At 46.1% G+C, this 24793-nt stretch overlaps 1 protein-coding gene across 1 annotated transcript in view; it reads right to left on the bottom strand.

The window, feature by feature from the left end:
- Positions 1-24793, bottom strand: part of PIK3R5 (phosphoinositide-3-kinase regulatory subunit 5) — a 100122-nt gene that overhangs the window by 44864 nt on the left and 30465 nt on the right. The window contains exon 2 of the mRNA XM_032801686.2: positions 11343-11455. Within this exon, the coding sequence (XP_032657577.1) occupies positions 11343-11442 (100 nt within the window). The 5' untranslated portion in view covers positions 11443-11455. The remainder of the gene's footprint in view (positions 1-11342; positions 11456-24793) is intronic.

The following is a 24793-nucleotide window of genomic DNA, read 5'->3' on the forward strand; positions in this document are numbered from 1 at the left end:
GCAAACTATACCCATCCACACCAACATTCCAATCATGTGCATTATCCCACCAAGTTTCAGTGATGCCAACAATGTCATAGTTGTATTTATTTATTAGCACTTCCAGTTCTTCCTGCTTATTACCCATAAGCTTAAGCTTATTACCCTTCAAGGACTTAACAACGTGGCGGACAAGCAAAGAACAGCCCAGGATAGACAGGGATGGTGGTTTATGCCCTAAGTGACATGTGACAGCACAAGAAGGTTTTAGACTGGTATGCTGGGTGTAACTGGATTCTGACTGTCTGGCTGTCAATGAAGTTACAGTCAAAGTCCTATGCAGCACATTATGCAGTAGGAACCCATGTGGCAGAAACCCTTGAATTATGCCACCATTTGCTCCACTAAGCCCTCTCCTCCTTACTGCTTTGCTAAGTCCCCAATACCCCTTTCTCCCTCAATATTAATTTAATTTGCAATTCAAGGTCAGTTGGACATTGCCTCTAAATTGTCAGTGGCTGCAGATTTTTGCACTGAACACACTGGACTGCTTTGTAGAGGTTGCTGGATAACGGGGGCAGAGGTTTGAAGTTTCTTTGTGGTGGAGAGGTAGATGCAGCTCCTCTTTCCCTCCCCTTTCTGGGTAGAGGTTACTCCGAATTTGGAGGTGGAAGGGTCCGAATTCCTTGTTTTCAACTCCCTTCAAAGCTGAATAGCAACCAATCATCCCATTGCTCCCCACTGGCAACAACTGGCAGACAAATATATTAGCTTAACCTTTTTAATAAAATGATCTACAGTGAAATATTTGAAATGCCAACATTATCTTTCATTAATGCCAACATTAGCCTTCAGGATTAACGTCCCTAAACTGAGATTATTGGGGTAGTTCCCACCTCTTAGCTCTTTTGTTTCAGAAGATTTGCACAGGCAGCACTACATCATTACCCACGGGTCACATTTTGAAGGTTTTCTTCACAACCTTTAGTGGTTAAACACATTTAAGAAGAAAGACAGAAAGCTGATTCTGGAAGAGAGTTCTGCATATCCAGTAAAGAAGACAATTATGTATTAACTAATGTGGCTGCACAATCACATTATAATATACAACAAGGAGTCTTGTGGCACCTTAAAGACTAACAGATTAATTTGGGGATAAGCTTTCGTGGCTAAAAAACCTCACTTCTTCCTTGTTGTTTTTATGGATACAGACTAACACGGCTCCCCCCGATACATGATTATAATATACAGTATCCCAGTTACGCTTATGTCAGTGAAGTTCCATAACTGCAGGAGCCAGACAGGTTTGTCCTGCCTTTAGGCACAAATTCCATGTGATAACAGTGATAAGACACTCCAGGCTGTGGATTTCAGGGAGGCTGCTTCATCTTTTCAGTGGGCAGGACACCCCACTGTGAAGAGCCAGATTTAGGGCAGGGGGAAGGTTGGGTCAAGAAAAAGCATATTGTAAAACCCCAACTTTCTGACCAGCTCCAATCCATTTAGATCTGCTTTAAGGCTGACAGAGCGATTGACAGCATGAGCAACTTCCCTCTTCTGATCTAAGAAGCGATTGACAAATAAATACCGAACAGCTGCCTCATTCAGCGAGCCCTGAATCAGGCAAGGGGTTGCAGAAACAACATACGATTTCAGGGCAAAAGCCCTACCCACCAGGAAGATAAATAACGTTGCACTTGTAACCTGACCTTTGGCATTGCCCAACTTCTGCCTGGTTTGCTTACAACATTAGTGTTGTGGTAATAAATGTGGTATTATTTATGATCTGATCTGTGTACACAGGAGGCATAGCCAGCAACTCAATAGTTAATTCAACAATGTTTCAGTTTTTCATTCAGCCGTACCTCTGACCAGCTTTTGTCTCAGAAGCCAATGTGATTTGAAGAACATATTTCCTGAACTTCACTACTCTCTCTGCTGGACTTTGGTAAGTCGCTGTAATCAAATCTTTCACACAGTGGGGTTTCCCTCTGTCATCGTCACCCTAGACTGCAGCACCTTCCTGGGAAAGTCCCAGGACACAAAAGATTTTCAAGAAAGTTGCTGTCCCAAGAGTGGGGCCCAGAGCTGCTGGGAACCGGGCTGATTTTGACAAAGCAAGAAGGATGTTAGGATCAGGGGACAGGTTGGGGCAAAGGCTGGGCATGATCTGGACTAATCTGGATGCAAACCACCCTGCTTTCGGCTAGACTGATTTGGACAGCAGGGGTCAGGTGGGTTTGCCTATTGCTAAGGCAAATCAGGTTGTTTGGAACAGATGCCTTCGAGACCAGATGCCTCATTGTTGAGAAGGGAAAAGTCTAAGGCAACAAAGTGGAATTTGCAAAAGCAGCGGGGACTGAAATACACCTCAGTAAATTGCCGGATGAGGAGAACTCCATTTCCTGTGCGAGCACAGCCACAAGTACAAATAACCCAATGAGGTGCATGCTCTTTCCTTCCTCTCATCACTAGCAAGAGAGAAGGAAATCACAGTGCTGGCTGGCTGCTTTATTCGGGACTGAATGAGATGGGGGTCAGGGGGCTGGATTCCTTCCAAAGCGAGAGAGACTACAAGCTCTTAGAAAATGGATAACAGGGAAGGTGAGGAAGGAGGGATGAGGGTGGGGGCTAAGGCAAGTATCAAAGATGCTGGTTTGAGATCACGAGAGCCACTCTTGTAATCACAGGGTCTCCCAGAACATAGGGCCAACCCCATGATAATACGGCAAAGCAATATTCAAATCCCGCCCCAGGAGATAGAGTGGAATCTGTTTGATACAGGGGGTTGGATAATCAAAGTTCCCTCGTTACAGCAGGAACACAGATGACTCAGGCAGAGGGGACAGCTGCTGCAAAGCTTAGGCCAGCATAACTCCATGGGACATCCGCAGCCTTCAGTGACCAGTCTGGTAAGCCAGGGCAGTGCTGTGTCCCTGTTAAAAATATATTCAGGCAAAAGCATTCCAGCCCTGAAATCCAAGGGAAGCCAGGAACATGTGCCCAGTAGTGACCACTATGGATTCAGGGTTCCAGGCCTCTGCAGGAATTCTGGACTCCGACCACCATCACCATGTTACTTCCACACCAGCTTTGCACCATGGGTATTCAGGACCTTGATATGAGTGCTGGAGAGTCCTGGATCTCCAACCCTGTCACCTCACCCTACGGCTACATTTAGACATGAACGTGCTACCTATGAGGATTGGTCAGAAGTTTAGTCACAAACTCCACTTCCTTCTGCAGGTGTCATCGAGGGGTGCAATACAGTCTGCTGAGAAGGGAGAGAGGAGCACACCTCAGTTCTGCTGCAACAGGAGGGTATTTTTATGAAATATAGCATAAAGCAATTCAGTGTCCTGTAATTCGAGATGTATCTGCTGTAACATGTAGCCAACACATCCCAATCATGCCAATACCAGCCCCTTTCTGCAACTCTTGTGAACAAGCCTTTAAAGTAAGGCCACAAGCACCCAGCACATGTGACCATTGCACCATTGCCACATAATTAATGAACTTGTTGAGTAAGGCTGAATTCTTGCCCTCACATCCCCCCATTATAACCCACTGTTCTCAGGCAGCTTTTTGCCTTTCTTGGTGTAACAAGTCCCAAGGGTTTTCTTTGGGTATTGAACTTGGGGGCTCTGGACCTAAAAGCAAAGGCCACCCCAGTCAGACTCCAAGGCCAGAAAGGACCATTGTGATCATCTAGTCCAGGGATCAGCAACCTTACAGAAATGGTGTGCTGAGTCTTCATTTATTCACTCTAATTTAAAGTCTTGCGTGCCAGTAATACATTTTAACGTTTTTAGAAGGACTCTTTCTATAAGTCTATAATATATAACTAAACTATTGTTATAAAGTAAATAAGGTTTTTAAAATGTTTAAGCAGCATCAAATGCAGAGCCCCCAAGACTGGTGGCCAGGACGCGGGCAGTGTGAGTGCCACTGAAAATCAGCTCGTGTACTGCCTTCGGCACACATGCCATAGGATGCCTACCTCTGATCTAGTCTGACCTCCTGTATAGCACAGGCCAGAGACCCGCCCCCAAAATAATTCCTAAAGCTGAGTTTTTAGAAAAACCCTCCAATCTTGATTTAAAAATGGTCAGTGATGGAGAATCCACCATGACCCTTGGTAAATAGTTCCCATAGTTAATTACTCTCACTGTTAAAAAATGATGCCTTATTTCCAGTCTCAATTTGCCTAGCTTCAACTTCCAGCCAATGGATTGTGTTATACCTTCCTCTGCTAGATTAAGGAGCCACTTTTAAACATTTGTTCACCATATAGCTACTTATAGACTGTGATCAAACCACCCCTCCACCTTCTCTTCGTTAAGCTAAACAGATTGAGTTCCTTAAGTCTCTCACACTATAAGGCAGGTTTTCTAAACTTATAATTATTCTTGTGGCTCTTCTTTGAATCGTCTCCAATTTATCAACGTCCTTCTTGAACTGTGGGTACCAAAACTGGACACAGTATTCCAGCAGTGGTTGCACCAGTGCCAAATTGAAAGGAAAACACCTCTCTATTACTACTCAAGACTCCCCCGTTTATGCATTCCAGAATTGCATTAGCTCTTTTGGCCTAAGCATCACTCTGGGAGTTCATGTTCAGCTGATTATCCACCACAACCCCAAATCTTTTTCAGGGTCCCTGCTTGAGGATAGAGTCCCCCTCCTGTAAGCATGGCCTCTATTATTTTTTCCTAGATGGATACATTTACATTTAGCCGTATTAAAATGCATATTGTTTGCCTACATCCAGTTTACCAAGCGATCCAGATCATTCTGTATCAGTGACCTGTCCTCGTCATTATTACCATTATTTACCACTCCCACAGTTCGTGTGTTATTGGAATGATTTTATCAGGTCACTGATAAAAATGTTAAATAACGTAAGGCCAAGAACTGATCTCTGTGGAACCCAACTGGAAATATACCAAGAGGAGCAAATCACCTTAGGTGGGAGACCAAACCTGAAAATGTGATTTTCCCAGCAAAGCCACAAATGCATGAATAGAATTTTATCAGTGACAATGTTTTGCAGCCAGTGGTGAATGCTATAATCACACCTTAATTCACAGTTATTGGGCTCAATACAGGGGTAGCTGGGTGAAATTCTGTAGCCTGTGTTATAAAGGAGGTTGGACTACCTGATCTAATGGTCCCCTCTGGCCTTAAACATCTTTGAATTTCAGCCTGCTGTGGTCCAAATGCACGACAGAGACCCAAAGTGAGGGGCCCAGAAATTATTCATGCAGGAAACTGACAATGCTCAGGGACCCGTCCTTTTAAGGTATCTATCTGACTTTTGCACCATGATTCTTCATTTCAGATGTAAATAATTCTCAACATAATAAGTGAAGGAGGCCAGATGTGTGCGGTGTGTACTGAACTTTGGGTCTGTAATGAGGGACATCCCTAGAAATGAGGCACGCTGGTGATACATGTCTGCAATCAGTCAGTCATTCTTAATGAAGTGCTGTTCTCAGGTGAAGACCAGCCCAGGCAATGTGTGAGCACTGGAGTTGGTAGAGCGAACACTTCTGTCCTTACCAGCCTAAGCCCATTAGTGAGGCAGGGCCTACCCAGCTCAGGTTCAGGTACTTGCCAGCTGAGGGCACTGGAAAGTTAAATACAAAATCTGTTTAATATCCTAAAGGAAAACGTTCCTTCTTCTGGGGCATGCAGGTGGGCTGACTATTTTTTTCAGTTGGATGAGATGTGCAATCTGAAGCAGCGAGAGCCCGTTTACATTGCTCTACAGCACACTGATTCTGGGCTGACCTCAGTGCAGAAGCGATGAACGCACTGCAGAGAACAGACGCTATATATAAGCTCGCACAGTGACCTAGGACTAGTCCTTCTGCTCCAGAACCACATATCTCTGCCACCTAAACTATAGAAGACCCCAAAACAGGGAAGTTGGAATCATAGTGGAATATCCTATAGCCTGTCTATGGGCAGGTCATTAAAGGGTAACATCATCCACGCACACTGAGTTGGAGCATTGCAGTGCAGCCACTCCAGCACACACAAAGAATTAAGACAGGCAAGAAGATGGTGAGGCCTGGAAGGGTATCCCAGTAGCTCTGTTCCCTCCTTGGACACACTATGCTGAGACAAATGCAGAGCAGCAGCAGGGTTCTATAGAGAGCTGTCCATTACAAAGACAAGACCCTTGCAAGTTTAGTAGGCAGGTAAATATGAGAAAACAGAGACAGATTATTAACAGCCTTGTCTTCAGAAGTGCTGAGTGCTCCTGAGTCCCACGGTAGTTCAGCATCTTTGAAAAAAGCCAAAGTCGTCAGCCACTTGCTGAAGGACAGCAAGTCAGTGGAAGAAGTGGGATTAGACCACAACGATCCTCACTTTCTGACCCATGCTCCAACCAGCAGACCACACTGCCTCCAATACCATGTCAGGATAGGCCGAGCTGTTTTCTGCAGCTAAGAAATTAACAATTCCAACAACTTGTGACTGAACATCCAGTCCCAGAGAAATCTCACTTTAGTACAGGAAACAGAGACTCACCAGCTGCTCTTTGGGGCAGAGACCATCATTTTTGGTTTGTTTGTACAGCACCTCACACAACTGGGTCCCAGTCCATGACCGGGGTTCCTAGGTGCTAGGATAATACAAATAAATATTACAAACACTGAGTTTGGACTAGTGCCTGAATCATGTTACATAGACTTGTACAGAATAGCACCTTGAAATGTTTCTGCTTTGATCTCCAGTGTCAACAAAGATTACAACATCACACCTCGAATCGAGCAACAGCCAGGCCAATATCAGGGCCGGGGGAGAGGGGAGGTGGCTAGGAAGGATGAGGCTTGAAGGTTTCTTTTCTCAGAATTACACTGCAATACTTGGCATCAGCACGCCTCCTCCAGCGGCTGCTACCTCCTGAATTCTGCAGCTGTGGTTAACGCTTCCCCTTTGCTTCTTGTTAAAAGGGACAACTGTCAACTTCAAAAAAAAATAATAAACCAAACTCGCCACATGACTCTGAGCCAGCTGGTACAAGTGACACCCAAGATCAGTAGAACAGACACAGGTTGCCAGAGTGAAAAACATTTGTCTATTTTTTCACTTTGTTTCCATTGTGCACTTGATGTCTCATTGTGACTAAATCAATTCACTGTAATAATTTGCCTGTGTGTGTGAATCTTTAAAGTCTTGTAAGTTAAAGGAACATTGGGAAAAATTTTCAAAATGTGTCTAAATCCCGCTGAAAAAAAATCAAGTCAGTCAATAGGACTTAGGTGCTTTTGAAGACTGTACTCATTGTCAGGGTTCACATCCCTAAAATGTGTCCCAGTCCCCTCCCTTGATTTTTGTTCCACTGAGTTCTAGGTACATCTCCCACTTCTCCCTACAAGTCAAATATTTCAGTGGGCTTTTTTCTTTGATCTAAACAAAAGAATAGCAGTAACCCTGTATCCAGGGGCAGCCCCATGCTAAGCCAGTCGCTCACTATGGAGCAAAGGCTTGCAAGCATAGTACTGGAAAATAAAATACAGTGTTAAATATGCAGACATGCAGAAAATTATCTGTGATCATAGAATCAGGATCAGGTATACCTATGTTTCCAGCACAAACAGTAGCTGCTTTCCTTTCAAGTCAGTTACTTATTTCAGATTAAGGAACACAGCAAAAACAAGAAAGAGCCAAAATAAATTGGCAAAGCAATTAATAAAGGATGCAAAAAGCATCAATCAAAACTGTGGCCAGTAGGCTTAAGGTTAAGAAGGAATTCTTTAAATATATATTAGGAATAAACAAACTCCTTGCAATAGTATAGGTCTGATACTAGACAAGGATGGTAAAATTGTCACTCATGGTGCAGAAAAAGCAGAAGTGATTCAATAAATATTTCTGTTCTGTATTTGGGAAGAAGCAGGATGGTGAATTCATATACCACAGTGATAATGAAATGCTTTCTATTCCATCAGTAACTAGGGAGGATGTGAAAGAGTTGAGGATGTTAAAGTCAATTTTTTTTTTTAAATCGGCAGGACCAGAGAAGTTGCTCCCAGGAGTAGCAAAAGAATTGGCTGATGAGCCTTTGAAACCATTAACAGTAATTTTTAACAAATCTTGGAACACTGGGGAAGTTCCAGAGGACTGGAAAAAAAGTAAATGTTTTGTCAATATTTTAAAAAGGTAAACAGGAGGATCCAGGTAACTATAGGCCAGCTAGTCAGATACTAACGCTTGCCAAAATCATGGAAAAACTGATGTGGGATGCAAATTGGTAAAGAATTAAGGAATGGTAATAAAATTAATACCACTCAACATAGTTTTATGGAAACAAGACATGTCAAATTGCTGGGTGGTTTTTAATGGGATCACAAATTTGGCTGGTAAAGGTAACTGTGTTGACATAATAGATTTATACTTCTGGATGATGTTTTAGACCCGTGTGACATTTTGATAAAAATGTAGCCCAAATTAAATAGATTAAAAACCCGTTAAATGGGGAATCATCATTGAATGGAGGTGTTTCTAAGGGGGCCCCACAGGTGTCTGTTCTTGGCCCAATTAAGTTCAATATCTTTATTTGTGAATTGGAAAAAATATAAAATCAATACTAGTAAAATTTGCTGAAGGAACAAACATAGATAGAGTGGTAAATAATGATGAGGACAGGTCAGTTATACAGAGCAACCTGGATTGCTTGACAAGGCAGGGTCATTTGAACAACGTGTTTTAATAGATACGGCCAAACGCAAGGCCATACAACCAGGAACAAAGAATGTAGGCCACATTTACAAGCTGAGGGTATATATCTGGGAATTCAGTGACACTAAAAGACTTAGTGGCCATGGTAAATAACCATTTGAACATAAGCTAACAGCATGATGCTGTAGCTAAGAGGTTGCAAGCGATCACTAGATATATAAGCAAAGGAATATTGAATAGAAGTAGGGAGCTGATATTACCTCTATATACAACATTATCGAGATCACTACTTCATGCTATGCCCAGTTCTTGTGTCCAAACTTCAAAAGGAATGTTGAAAAATTGGAAAGCATTCAGAAAAGAGCTACAGGTTGAACCTCTTTAATAAGGCACTCCCTGGTCCGGCAACATCCATGGCCTGGCATAGGCGCTGACTTCATGGCTGCTCCAGGGCTGAAGCACCCATGGGGAAAAATTACTGGGTGCCTTCTGCCCCCCTCTCCCCATGCCTCTCATGCTTACCAACTCCTCCTACTCCCTCCCAGCGCTTCCGGAGCTCCGTGAATAGCTGATTCACAGCGTTCAAGCTCTGGGAGGGAGCGGGAGGGCCTGGGGCCAGTGGCTAGAACCCCAGGCGAGGGGCTGGCGGCTGGGACCTGGGGCTGGCATCAGAGCCCCCGGGGGGGGGGGAGCAGCAGCGGAGCTCCCAAGCAGAGGGCCATAATAGGTGCAAAGCATGAGGGTGCTGCTGAAGCCCCCGTAACCTACTTCCTGTGCCTATGGAGACCTGCTGGCACTCTGCATTGACCTCCCGTAGTTCGGCAAATTCTCTGGTTTGGCACCAGTCACGTCCCCAGGGTGCTGGACTAGAGAGGTTCAACCTGTACAAGAACGATTTCAAGATCAGGAAAACCTGCCTTCCGGTGTGAGATTAAAGCAGCTCAATCTATTTATTTTATCCAAGAGAAGGTTAAAAGGTGACTTGATCAGAGCTTATAAGTATCTATCTGAAAAGAGATTTCTGACAGACTGATCTTTAATCTAGCAGATAAAGGCTTGATAACATCTACTAGCCGGAAGATGAAGCTAGATAAATTCAGATGAGAAATTAGGCACATTTTTTTAACACAAGTGTCATTACTCTATTTAGCTATGGTTTCTCCATCACTTGAAGTCTTTAATTCACAATTAGATACATTTCTAAAAGATATGCTATAGCTCAAACCAAAGATATGGGCTTGATGCCAAAGTTTCAGGGTGAGCGTTTTTGGCCAGGGTTTTGCAGGAGGTCAGACTAGATAATCATTATGATCCATCTGGCCTTAGAAACCTATGAATCCAAAGTCTCCACGAAAACGTGCAGCATTCAACTCCTTGATAGGATGCTGCATCATCTCTGTCTTACAAAACAGCAGCTGCAGACAAGCACATATCTAGAAACATAAAGGTGCCGAGTACTGAAAACAACCCGTGACAGTTGCATACACCAACACAGCACACCCAAAGCCGGGACACACCCATTCTTCTTCCATTCCCCGATTTAAAGATGGCTGACTCAGCTGGCTGAAAAAGGGCTGTATACTTTGGTCATCTCGGGGGAAAGGGAAGAAGGTTGGTAGTTAACCCAGGCTGAAACCTGGCTCTAAGATCTCAATCCAGAGTTACTGATACCCAAGTTATAAAACCCTGAAAATAAGAGTAGCAAAGACAGACAGTCCCTGAACTGCAGTGACCGGCGAGTAAAGCACAGAGATACCAGTAGCAAGACAGAAATTCAGGGCCAATTTCTGACGTGCTTACTCACACAGAGTAATAGCTTACTCTATACGCAGTCTCCATGTCTTCAGTGATGCTGCCTGACATGACTAAACAACAGACATGGGAGGGGGAATATTTTAATGAGACGATGTAACTGCAGTTCCATGGAACCGTTTAATCTCTGGTTAACAGAACACCTACTCCCCCAGTTAACTGAATGTTGTCACACTCCCCGGCACTGAACGCTAGGTGGGACTGCCAGAATAGTCAGTGCTGAGCTAACTCTGCTCCCACTACTATCTATGGGAACTTTACCATTGACTTTAATGAGACAGAGCTAGGCCAGCACTGAGTCCCTTGGAAAATGCCATCCACCATGTTTCATTGTCCCCCTTGTCCCAAAACCCCAGTGAACATCCCCCCTCCACACTGCCCCGGCCCCAGAAATACAGGTTTGAGCTGTGTTTGCCTCAAAGCAAGACCACACCAGCTAGTCAAAGAACAGGTGTCATCCCTTGTGGTGAATGGAGGTTCCTACCCTTTTCAGCCAGTGCTCTAACCAGTTCGCATACACCATAGTACTTTTACTCACTGCCTTAAACTTAACATGAATCTCTCAACATCTTGGCACATCTTTCAAACTAGGTGAAGGACTTGGGAAGGCACAAGTGGGTAAGTAGAGCAGACTCATCTCTAACTCGTGTATTGAAGGGAAGGTGGTTCTGAGCCCCAAAGTCACTAGAGGAATGAGGTAGTAGTTCCTAGCCACATTACCTTCCTGCTTCTTGGGCAGAATGTTACCAGGCAATGGACGAGATGTACAAATATCAACAGAAAGGGCAGGAAGAATCCCAGGACATTTATGACACAAGGTTTGGTGAGGATACCCTGGGCCTTCATAGATAACCTACCCGTCCATGTGGTGGAGGAGGCTGTACTTCTGCTCAGCCCATGTAGACATCTTTCCAATGCATGATGGATCCTGTCCTCTGTGCAAGTTGTGTGCTGCATTTTAGTTCATCTCCTAAATGGAGAGAGAGAGAGAAGAGTTAACATCACCAGGCCGTGCCCAGGAGCGCAATGCTGAGCAGAGAACACAAAAGAACTCCCTAAAGTCTTGACAAGCAAGGAGATCCACTTTTAAATTTCACCCAGTTAAGAGTCTCTTCCTGACCTTTTCAACTACCTTCTAATCTTTTTTGCCAATCACTGGTCTTCCCAACTGTCAGCAAAGCAAGAGACATTGTCAACTCAATCAAGAGAAGCTGCAGGGTCTCTTTGCCGTGACCAGGGGGCATAAGATCCTCCAGAACTGCAGTACACGCGCGTGCATTTTCTCACAACTACCCTTCCCTGGAAAGAGCAAGACTGGCTCATGCGTTTGCAATGATGAAGAAGTCTAGTGGCTACAGGCTGGCAAAAAGTCTTAACATCACTGACAGCTAAGGTAGTCTCGTGGCTTAGATGGTAAAGGGAACGGATGGTTCCGAGCTCTTTCCACTCCACAGTGAAGGCGTGTAATTTAAATGGTGACTGGGATGGACATTGTTGGTGGCTATGGATTCATCCTATGGTGCCTCTGCTCACAGATCATAGTTCTAGCCTTAGACAACCTGTGGGACTGCAAAGGGGAGGTGGGTCTGCGCCTTCTCCAGCCACTCCCTGCTGCTGACTGGCCAACTTAAGGTAAAGGCCAAAAGGCTATTGAGGTAACACAGGACACACATGGTCATGGAATCTGAGCTCTAGGATAGAGCACCTCGTCATGCACGATGGTCACAGCCACGCTGAAATAGCAGATTGCACGCACATTTCACCATTGATTTCACGGTATGGAAAATACCCTTCCACCCCTACTACTTAGGGATCAAACCCACTAGGCAGGTCAACACATGATGAGTCGCATATGACGTAGCATCCTCCCTCTTGCAGCATTACATCCAATTGAAGGGAGCAGCAGATGACACAATGGTGGTAAGAAAACTAGCCTTTCAGTTAAGCATCATGGCAGCGATCATGTATCTTCTCCTATTACAAATAATGAAGAGGCTACTGCGTTAAGGCCACCTCCCCTGCAAACAGAACTGAACATCCAGATGGCTGCTGCTGGATGTGTACCTTCCCCTCTCCAGCCAGGGGCCTTAATGGGGTCTCAGAGCTTCCTTGCCTCTTGATTTAAAAAAAAAATCTAAAATCCATCTCTCCTGGGTGGAAGATTTAGCCAGTGCAGCCTTTGCCTCTGGATGGCCGGAGCAGCCTCCTATTCATTCGCTACACACACTAGGATCCTAGAAGAACCTTGAAGTGTTGAACTTGAGTCGGGGGCATCCCAGCATTTCTCTTGCCTTGATTCTCCAATGTATCCAAGCAGAACTCGGCGATCATGACTCCTCAATTCACAGCCACTGTGGGCAGCTTACTTTCAGTGAAAAACCCAGTGTAACAGAGCTGTGCTCCACCCTATGCCTCCCTGCCCACCCACTACCTCCCTCACGTCAGTGGGCAGGGAGGAGGGTTCTGGCACGGAAGAGCTGGCCTTGCCACACCACCAGCTATATGCTGGTGGAGATTGCCCTGCACAGGGGAAGATCTCTAATGGAGGCCTCTAGCTGCGTTGGGCTCCTAAGCAGGGCAAAATGAACTTGGCGAGTCAGAAAATCAAACCCCTATTCCTACCTCATACACACTTCAGAGAATCCACACGTGGGTCCTTCCAGGGAAAAGTGGCACTGATGCACAGGCATGGCAGGTGAAAGCACTCTGCTTTAGTGGGATGTGAAGAGCTTCTTCGGCATGTTGGCACCAGACTCTGCCATGGATTGGGTTGGTTTCCTGTCAGCGAGCATATGCACTCCCACCGACTTACTCTGCTATGGCAGTGTAGGGAGAAGAGATTCTGCCACAAAGTGTCTGAAGTGAACAGAGAGTATGTGCTCATCTTCCGATCTGCTTGGCATTTCACTCATGACTCGTGGCAAGCGTCAAAAGGAAAGCGGTGACTAAGAAGGCAATGACTCATGCATCACCCAGCATATTGCCACAGGGCACAAAAATCCTATATGTCAGCTTGTTCGAGAACATAGATGGGTCATCTGAAGAAATGCTAATGTTAGTCTAGTGTTCAACAAAGAAAAACTAGGAAATGTCTCTTGCCTGTTGAGAACGCCTGATCCGCCTGCAACGCACTGTCCCAGAACAGCAGAATTCCTTCCCCTATGCCCCTGGATTTTGAAACAGGAAGCTGACGTTGGGACCTTAAGGGAAAGTTACTGTAATTTTCAAACCACAAAGTACAGATGCATCTGTCTGTTTCCTAATGTGTCTATGGTGACCACACACATCTCCAAGGCTCGTCATATTCAACAAAGTCTGTTGAAAATTTAATGTAAAAAGGACTTTGGAATGCATCCAGAATGGTGAACTAGCAACATTTCATTCCCCCTCACATCATCCCCCACCAAACAAATCCACAACTGGTGCAAAATTACGTTACAGGGGACAGTACGGGAAAGTGCAAGTCAGACTTTCCAAGCGGCCTTCCTAAAGGTCTGCCTACATTGCAGAGGGAGGTAGATGTATCCGAGCTAGCTTTATTCTTCCTAGCTCAGGTACTGGAGCAGTGAAGCCACAGTGATCCAGGCTGTACAAGCCCACCTACTCGGGCAGTAATCAAGATGGCCCATTTCAAATAATTGACAAGAAGGTGTGAGTATCAGCAGGGGGGGGGAATTAGTTTTTGTAGTGACCCAGCCACTCCCAGTCTTTATTCAGGCCTAATTTGATGGCGTCCAGTTTGCAAATTAATTCCAGCTCTGCAGTTTCTCACTGGAGTCTGTTTTTGAAGATTTTTTTTGCTGAAGAATTGCCACTTTTAAGTCTGTTATTTAGGGTCCAGGGAGATTGACTATATTGAACTCATTAGCAATAAAAAAGTGATTTTTCTTCCCTTCCTGTCTACTGTTGAGAATAGCCCATTTCCACCTTAATTGAATTGATTCATTAGCACTGACCCCCCACTTGGTAAGGCAACTCCCATCTTTTCATACGCGTGTATACATCTCTACTGTATTTTCCACTCCATGGATCTGATGAAGTGGGTTTTAGCCCACGAAAGCTTATGCCCAAATAAATTTGTTAGTCTCTAAGATGCCACAAGGACTCGTTTTTTTTGCTGATACAGACCAACATAGCTACCCCTCTGAAACCTGAGTCTTCTGAAAAGAGACAGATAATCTCACTAGACAGAGATTTCTAGTGCAACTTATCAGCATAGTAGATACTGATAGCTGATCAGATAGGACAGACTTCTACTGTTATACATGCTACCATGAAGAACCAGCCTCTCTCTTCCCCACTCATGAGTGGCACTGCACAACTAGATTCATTAATGAAGCAGCTTCTTATTGATCAAGGGGAAGTGACTGAGAATGAGAGGCCAATAGGAAAGCTTAGAATCACTGTCCACCAACTATGTGAATTACAAAGAAGTAGCGTGATCAGTTCACAGAAAGCAAGTTTTGCTCAGTATTTTAAACGCCTTTAACAGCAGCAACAACAAAATAAAGCCACGTTGCCTCTCACAGCAGCATATGTTTTTTGAGTACCAAATATGCAATGTTTGCTAGGTTTAGTTCGGTTTTTGAAAGATGGGGTGTGGAGGATACAAGCTTAGATGGGCCCAAAGCAGAGCCAGAGCTGACCTAAGCCCCACTAAGGAGAAGTCTGGATTTGAATAGAGCTGGTTGGGAATTTTCTGATTAAATGGGTCTTTTCCCCTCATCAGAAAATATAGATTGGTCAACACCAAAATGGTTGGCAGGAAAGAGTCGGATCTGACAAGTTTCCCAATTTGGAAAAAAAGATCAACTTTTTCTGAACCAAAGATCTGTGAGCTTTGGTACAAAACAACTTTTTGTTTCAAAATGTTAGTTAATTTACCGTAAAAAAAAAAAAAAGTTTAATTTTTTAAAAGGCCAAAACTGAAAGGAAACTTTTTGACTGACCCATTCCAAATTTTTTTTTGGACTGGCTGTTCACAAAACAGAATCTGAGATTTCGACTTTTTGTCCCAGGAGCAGGGCAGATAAATTCTCAATATCTTAAAAATTCTCATGGGATAGTAAATCAATTTCCTACCCAGTTCTAGATCTGAACCATGCAATTTGAGGCCACCTTTCAGTTATTAGCGGAGGGTTTCATCTCTATTAGCCAGGCCAGAAAGCACTGCAGAAATAGTCAGGTGGGAATGCGCAGGTTAAACATTAGGTGAGGGCATGGATTCCTCTGTATCCATGGTTTGGTTTAGTTTAGTTTCCATCCTTTGGCTCAGATCACAGAGGAAGTCCTAGTTTCTGCCATTCTTAGCAGCCCAGCTTCTAGGATCTCCTCCTCCTCCTGTGCACACAATTCACTAGGAGGGTGGTGAAGCACTGGAATGGGTTACCTAGGAAGGTGGTGGAATCTCCTTCCTCAGAGGTTTTTAAGGCCTGGTTTGACAAAACTCTGGCTAGGATGATTTAGTTGGGAATTGGTCCTGCTTTGAGCAGGGTGTTGGACTAGATGACCTCCTGAGGTCCCTTCCAACCCCGAGATTCTATGAATTCCTAAGTACTAGAGTCAAAGGGTGGAGTCCCGGAGCAGAAAGCAACCGTAGGATGTTTCTTGTGGGATTCGGAGCACAGCAGGGAGAAACCCACAATTTCTTATGATCCTCACAGCTCAGACACAGTCGTCATCTGTGTTTACGCTCAAGTACGCACAGAGCATCAAAGGGCAGGGAGATGAATAAGATAAGAAGTTCGTTCAACCCTGTAAAGGTGGCATATCAAAGGATCCAGAAGGCAACAGGTTTGACAAACATCCGCTTGCAAAAGGCAAGTGAACCTTCCAAACACCCAGGCTGTAAACATTATTTCCTTATTGGGTCACCAGTTCCTGCTCTACTGGGGTAGGAAGTGAGCTGATCGCACAGCAGGGCTGTTGGAAGACAGCAGCATACAAGCCCGAGGATGCGACTGGGAGCAATTCTCACTACTCAGACTGTTGGAAGCCAAGTCCCCCTGGTGACCTGGGGGACTCAAATTTCACCACTGATCTGAGAATCACCACTAGCCTCAGAGGGGAAACCAGCATCTGAAACAGAATCACAGGGTCTTTCCCCACAGCCAAAGGAGGAGGGATTGCCTCAGTCACAAACCAAGCCCTTAACATAGCCTGAGAGTGAGGTCACAGTGGTCACAGGCCAATGGCTAGGAATGGTCCTCTAGAAATAAGAAAAGTGTGAACTTGTTTTGATTCATCATGTAAAAACCAAGTGCACAAGTGACTGTGTGGGCCCAGATGGTCTGTTTATAATAGCTAGGGTTGCCAAACCTCCAGGATTGGCCTGGAGTCTCCAGGAATTAAAGATTAATTAAAGATTATGTCATGTGATGAAATCTCCAAGAATACAGCCAACCAAAACTGGCAACCCTAATAATAGCATAGACACAGAGAGGAAGCATGGGCCTAAGTCTGAAAATCAATAGCTCCTGGGTCTTCAGCAGGAGATGAGTGAAGTCCTGAAGAAGTCAGTGGGAGCAGTACTGGGCCCACACTGTGTAACCATCTCAGCTCCATTTTTCCTATCTGTACACCGAGGATGATATGATTATTTGAACAGGGTTGTGCCTATAGATCCCCAGCCAGGAGAAGGTCCCTATGGCACTAGATGCTGTACATACACATAGTAAGAGACAGTCCCCTACCCCAAAGAGGTTAAGATCCAAGTGGATGAGATACAAAAAGGATCATTATCCCCATTTTACAGATGGCGAAAATGAGGCAGAGAGAGATTAATAGACTGGGCCAAGGTCACACGGGGACTCTGCGGTAGAGCCAAGAATTGAACCCAGCTGCCCTGAGCCACAGTCTAGCGCAGGCCTGTACAACATGTGGTCCATGGAGCCTCACTGTGCGGCCCGCGAGGGATTCTAAATCCCCTGCACAGGGCGCTCTGCGGGCAGCCCAGAGCCCTTTGAATCCCGGCCGCAGCAGGGAATCAAAGAGCTCTGCGCTGCCTGCAGCCACGGGGAGCCCAGAGCCCTTTAAATCCCAGCCACGGCCAGGAGTCAAAGGGCTCTGGACTTCTCGCAGAGATTCCCAGCCGCGCCTGGGATTTAAAGGGCTCAGAGCTCCCCATGGCTGTGGGCACCCCAGAACCCTCTGAATCCCAGCCGCAGCTCCGGCGGCAGGGCCGGCTGGGATTTAAAGGGCTCAGGGCTCCCTGCAGCTGCGGGCAGCCCAGAGGACTTTGAATCCTGGCCCACGGCCGCTGATTGCCCCCTCCCTGGACTCCTGCCCCAACTTCCCCCCAGGACCCCCACCCCCTATCTAAGCACCGCTGGTCCTTGTACCCTGATACTCCTCTCCTGGGACCCCACCCCCTATCTAAATGCCACTGCTCCTTGTCCCTCGATTGTCCCCTCCTGAGACCACTGCCCCTTGGGACCCCAGCCCCTATCTAAGCCTCCCTTCTCCTTGTCCCCAACTGCCCCCTCCTGAGACCCCCTCAACTTCCCCCTAGGACCGCACCCCCTTCCTGTCCCCTGATAAACCCCTGGGACTCCCATGCCTATCTAACTGCTGCCTGTCCCCTGACTGCCCCCCGAACCTCCGCCCCATCCAACCTCCCCTGCTCCTTGTCCGTTGACTGCCCCGCGGAACCCCCTATCCCTTCTCCAACCCCCAGCCCCCTTACCACCACTCAGACCAGCGTGTCTGTCCGTGCAGCTTCCAGACACGTTCGCTGCATGCTCCCCGCGGAGCCCAAACCTCCCCCGCTTGCCTTCCAGATTTGACACTTCAAATTCAGAGTGTCAGGCTCAGTTTTGGGCCAGCTGTTACTTCATTTCTTCCCAATCTAATATACTGATCCACTGTAACTTGCTGCAGAAAAAGTAGGAAAAATTGAGCAAGAAATGCTTATAGGACTGAATTGTTTTTCAACAGCCATTGCCTTTTTGTTTGTTTAAAAGGAAGAGTAATACGCATTGGCAAAATTCCCATAGAAAGAAGAGTGGAAAAAAAGAACAATAAAGGCACTCACTTTTCCTCATTTATGAGGGACAGTTTTATAATATGCATCAGATATCCTCAATCACACCAGCTGAAAATTGTTCCACTTTACTGCAGCTCTGTAACAATATCGGAACCATCCTGTCTGTGTTTTGTGCACATACCAAATTCCTGCTGAATGACTCGCCCTGCGAGTGAGTTACCAGTGACTCAGGTCTGGGGGCAGGAGGTCGGGGGGGCAATGGTGGGAGCCCAGGGCTGGGGCAGCAGCAGGGTGGGGGGGAGGGCACTAGTGGGAGGAAGGGGAAGCCCAGCGCTGGGGAGCAGGGGTGTGGTGGTGGGTAGGGGGAGAGCCCAGGACTGGGGCAGCAGGGGGTACACGGGGGAGCCCAGGGCTGGACGGGGGACAGCCAAATTTTTTTTGCTTGGGGCAGCAAAAAAACCTAGACCCGGCCCTGCCGGGTTCCCCCAGCCACCGGAGCCCCGAGCCCTTTAATTTGACCCTGAGGGCTTCCAGACATCTCTTCAGCTGGGAGCCCCTGGTTGATTTAAAATAAAGTATCACCTCCCCACCCCCAACCTTCCTTTTCTGCCCACAGCTGTTTTGGTGGGGTGGCGCTGGGGAAGTGGGGGCTGTTTCCGCAGGGCTGGGCAGCCCTGGGGCGGGGTGTTTCTGCCGGGCCGAGAGGTTTCGGCCCTCAGCTGTTTTCTTTGGAGTAATGTGGCCCTCGCTGCTTTACGAGTTGTGCAGGCCTGGTCTAATGCTTTAGCCACAAGACCACACAGCTCCATACTACTGGTCTACTTCATACTTCAAGGGCCATAGGAGACTTCAAGAGCAGGTTGTTATCTCCATCCCAATTAGGCCAGCAGGTGCCACTCACTCATGCTTTCTTCCTAAATGGAGCAAGAGGCCTATAACATCTTAACTTCAGTTGAGCATTGAGGCTGCTGAGCATCTCTCAGGCCTTAGTGAGCCAAGGATGTATGGCTTGGTTAAGCAACACCTAAGAATAGGGAACATGGGTGGCCATCTACAAGAATCTCATTCCAAATATGGAAAGAAATTACGTACTTCAGGGTGAGGGGATGTGGGTATAGATGTATATGGGGATAATGGGGCAGAACTTAAAGAAATGAATAGTTTAGAATACAAGCAAAACTTTCCAACAGCAACGGCTCTTCAGCTAGTGATTATACTCCGCAAGGAAGCAATTCAAGTCCCAACACTGGGGACATTTAAGATTGAACTGGACAAAGCGCACACACACATGCACAGTATGGAATAACCCTGCAATAATTCTTGCTTTCTATTATCCAAAATGGAGACCTATGCTTCTGCTCTTCTCCAGATTGTCATGTACACTGACAATGGAATGTCTTTTTAGCTAGTGGTGTATTAGATTTTACTACTTCATATTTATTTTCTGGCCACAGTCAAGCCCCGTAGAATATTCTACATCAATCTGCAGAATGTTTTGCTACCCATCTAGATGAAATGTGCTGCAGAAATGTAAAGGCAGAAAGTTGCACCACCATGTGGATTACTGCAGCGTAAGAACAAGGCACAGTAGGGACTATGAATTGTCTCAACTCAACGTTATGGATGTATTTCAGCTCAGCACTAGGTATCCAGGAAGTAAAAATCAACGGTGCCCTTCCACAGGAGCGGCATGTATTGTGATCATGAAAGAGAAGATTGGCCAAGTGCACTGACCTGCAAAAAAGCCAGAACATTATAGTGCAAATATTCTCTACTAAGCAGAAATACAGAAGAAAGAGCAACTTCCGGAAGCGTTACCAGCTGCTGGAGATAAATATTTAAAAAACACACACCAGTGAACTTGGGTGACTAATTTTCCAGCTCTGGATACCAAAGTGCTGGCCCTTTTTAATGTGTTAGTCATGTGTGCTTTATTCCTCCAACTCCCTCTGGTACAGCTTCGTCTGCTTAGCTTTCACTATGTGCCTACAGATAAGGGGATCAAAAGGGAAAGCCAACAGGAAGCTGAGAGCTGCTTAAGAAATGTCATCACCACATAAATTCCTCTCTCCAAGCCTTTCACACTGCTGAAAATAAGAATTATTTAACAGGATTTCCCCAATTCCACCCTGGAGATTAATTGCATCAGCAGCAGTCGCTTAATGCTAGGGTTCGTGCATCGGAGGGACCACAAACCTGCAAAACCAAAACTAGACATACTTATCAACATCAAATATCCAAGAAGTTGACGTGGCTTCCAGGGACCCAGAATATCTATGTTCAGTGGCGGACTTTGCCAGTTTCCCTGTGTGACACTAGACAGGGTGGGTAATAAAACACAGAGACTGCGTTAAGTTCCCAGCTCTGCTACGGGCTCTCTGCGGGTATGTCCACATTGCATAGTAAAACCCGGCTCTGTGGGACCTGTGCCTGCAGCTCCTTCTTTTCAAGCTTGTGCTGGAGCATCCACACTGTATTGCTATGCGAGCCTCAAACCAGTGTCGTGGGCAAATAACGTAGAGTAATATTTTAAAAAGAACCTAAGTGACGCAGGAGCCTAAATCTCATTGACTTTCAATGAGACTCAGTCTACGTCTACCCTACACACAACTGGCGGAGGCATGTAGCATATGTGCAGCTACATGCCACAGTGAAAGCACGCTGCATCCACACTGTGCTGTATAGCTACAGTGGCAGTGAAAGGCTCTGGCAAAGGGAAGACTGCGAGAGTCTCCAGCAGCAGGGCCCTGCCCAAGCCTTTCCCTGCTGCCAGAGGCTATTCCTGAGGCAGGGAAAGGCTGCAGCAGTGGGTAGGCAGTGGGACACTACACTGCTAGAAACAGCAGTGTAAACACAGGCAGAGCTTGGGTGAGTGGAGAGCCATGTAGGGTGTGTACTCAGGTTCATACCCACATCCTTCATGCGTGTCTTTACTTACTTAAACCATGTCTCACTGTCTACACTGCTACTTATATCCATGCCAGGGGGCTACATGGGTATGTAACTTACATGCACTTTTGAAATTTTTACTTTAGCCTCTAGGCCAGATTTTTAAAGGTATTTAGGCACCTAAAGATGCAATGAAATCAATGGGTGTTTTGGCCCCTACATGCTTTTGAAAATCCCACTAGGTGCCTAAATACCTTTGATATTTGGCCCTTTGTGCCTCAAATCCTCCATCTGTAAACTGAGGATATTTCCTTTCTCTGTTTAGTTTGTAAATTCTTTGGGGCAGAGAAGGTTTCACATTTTGTTTGTACTGTGCCTAGCTGCCATTGCACCCCCATCTTGGTTGGGGTCTCTAGCCATTACTGTAACACAAAGAATAATGGTCGCCCTTTTTTTCTTTTTTACTCGGTTTCTTAAGTCTCTCTCTTCTCCAGGACTGCTTTTTTAATCTTCTTATCTTCCTCTTAACGAAGAAACCAGGCGCATGAACCTGAAGACTTCATAGAATTCTTGTGTAACAGTGGATTCAAGACATCACAGCCGAATGTCTGTCTCTGGTATTTACCTGACACTCCATGCCTGTAGTACCTGAGAGTCTCACAGTCTTTAATGCAGAGGTCGGCAACCTCTGGCACGTGGCTCACCACGGTAAGCACCCTCGCGGGCTGGGCCAGTTTGTTTACCTGCCACGTCAGCAGGTTCAGCCGAATGCGGCTCCCACTGGCCGCAGTTCTCTGTCCCAGGCCAATGGGGGTGGTGGGAAGCTGTGGCCAGCACATCCCTCACCGGCGCCGCTTCCGCTTGGGACGGCGAACTGCAGCCAGTGGGAGCCGCGATCGGCCAAACCTGCTGACGCGGCAGGTAAACAAACTGGCCCTGCCCACCAGGGTGCTTACCCTGGCGAGCCGCATGTCAGAGGTTGCCAACCCCTGCTTTAATGAATTTATCCTCGTCACATCCCTTCGAGGTAGGGCAGTATCCCAATTGCACAGCTAGGTAACTGAGGCAGCAAGAGATTAATTGATTTGCTCAAGGTCACACAGAAAGCCTGCTCCTAAAACTTCTCATGAATGGAAGAACTTTTCAGTCATTTAACCACCTGGCTTTGTGGCTGGAGGGAAAGATGTAACTACAAGAATGAACACCAGCAGACCTGCAGAACAGAACTCCGCAAGCCTGTCAGGTCCCAAGAGAGCTACTGCTACCTCGACAGATGTCTCAGGGCAGGAAGACGCTTGTCGCACAAGCAGAGAGCCCATAGTCGTGTTTATCTAGTAGTTCCTGTTTTTAGCTTTGTCTCTTTTCTCTGTCTTTGTTCCAAAAATTGAATTGTTGTTTTGGTGATACATGGTTTGCCTAAAGGAGGGTGAAGAGGTTATGCATTTGGGCTTTCAACTTCCCTCCATTAACAAAAGAACTGAAGCCTTGACATTCAAACAAACCAGGTTCAGATCAAAACTAAAAGCCATAATACCATACTGGTGAGTTTTTTTTAACGTGTTGGAGCAGACAACAGCTGCTCTGGACTGTCTGGATTTGAACAGACACATTCACCTCTGATGTGCCGCCACTAAAAGTCCATGAAGTTACACCAGAGATGAACATGACCCTAAAGCAGCAATGAGGCAAGAGGCTCTCACTGGGAACAGGCCAGTTCAGCTCTCATATGTCTGAGTTTGTAGGATTTTTCACCCCCATTACTGGAAAGCAACCCATCCTTACAACTGCAGCTATCGTGTGAAGTGTGGATAACAACACAGGGGCGCTGCAAAGATAAATGCACGAGAGAGAGACTGTGACGCACCATAAGATCTACTAATGACAAGTGCTCTGTAACAGCCAGCTATTATTGTTCTTGTCCATCACATGCTTCTGTTGTTGTCTCAAAAGCTTCCATTGCACCAGGCTCTCAGCTCAACGCTGCAGCGCTGTCAGGTGATGCACTGCTGACAACACATGCAAACCAGTCCTGGTGTCTAATTTGGCAGATCTGAAATGGTGGAAACTACAGTTACTTCAACCAAGTGCAGAGGCTGCAGCAAGATGCCGCTGGCAAAAAGTGCTTTGTTTGTTCCATTTGTGGGGGCCCATCATTGGGACTTTCACTCTGTAGGCAGGAGCACAGGCAAACACCCTGATTGGCACCGGGGAGCAGGATCTTCACAGTCAGGTCGGCCGTGCCAAGGGTCTTACCCCGGAGCACAGCCAGCAGTTTGAAGAAAGCTGGAAGCACCCTGGCAGATCCAGTTTCAGCAGAGTTTCTCCTTTATTTACTCCCACAGACATGCTGTATGGTCAAGGCTCACTCGTGTTCTTCCTCAGGTCTTTCTTGCCCATGGTCCCATCCCCCTCACCACCCAATCCATACCCTGACAGGCAGACAGACAGACAGACAACCATTTTTAATCCTTTCCAGGCAGGTCAAATAAGGGCTACAGACTGAGCCCGCCCTTCACATCAAGAGCTGTAGCCCAGTTGCTGAAAAAGCAAATCTTTCCACAAACGCCAGGCCACAAACACAGATGTGGCTAAGTTACGTGCCAGCTGTCTCTCACATGAGCTTGCTGAAGAGGAGCAGGACTCTGAGAACTTACAGTTGGGTGCCAGACCCTGAGAATCATTGGAGGCTACACATCGATATCGCCTCAGTACTGTCCCTCTTCTGTAGCCATGTTTCAACTCCTCACCCTTGTTTTCAAGGCCCTGTGTCTTTGGGCTTTCCCCTGTATTCAATAAGAAAGGGCTCTTCAATCTAGCAGACAAAGGTGTAACAGGACCAACAGGAAGATGAGGTTAGATAAATTCAGACAGAAATAAGGTGCACATTTGCAATATTGAAGGTAATTAGCCATTGGAACCACTTACATGGGAAAGTGGTGGATTCTCCATCACTGGACATTTTTTAAGACTATTATCTGAGCACCTCTCAATCTTTAATATATTTATCCTTGTAGAAAGTCAGGGAGTGCTAGTATCCCCAGTTTTTAGATAGGGAACTGCCCCAGGTCACTCATGGAGTCTGTGGTAGAGCGAGGAATTGAGCCTGGGGCTATCACGTCCCAGGCTAGCACTCTGTTGGGCTATTCTTCCTGCTTCAATAAGGGTATAAAACCATGATTTGGGGTTCTTGTTCTTCCTCTTACTTCTCCTCCTCCTCGTATTTTATTGATCTATGACCCTCACTCCTTGTGTCACGTCTGAATTCAGCTGGTCACTCTTTGGAGTAGAGACTGTTTCTTATTTCAGTGACATGCCTAGACACACTTTGGGCTGCTCAAAAGAAGCTAAATAGCTCAGGTGCTGCAGCCCAGCACCATCGTGTCTTGTTGTAACACAACATCTAGGAGACTCAAAGAATGAGCCTGCAGTGTTACC

Source organism: Chelonoidis abingdonii, chromosome 13 (genome assembly GCF_003597395.2).
Source record: "Chelonoidis abingdonii isolate Lonesome George chromosome 13, CheloAbing_2.0, whole genome shotgun sequence".
In the NCBI taxonomy this organism is placed as follows: Eukaryota; Metazoa; Chordata; order Testudines; family Testudinidae; genus Chelonoidis; species Chelonoidis abingdonii.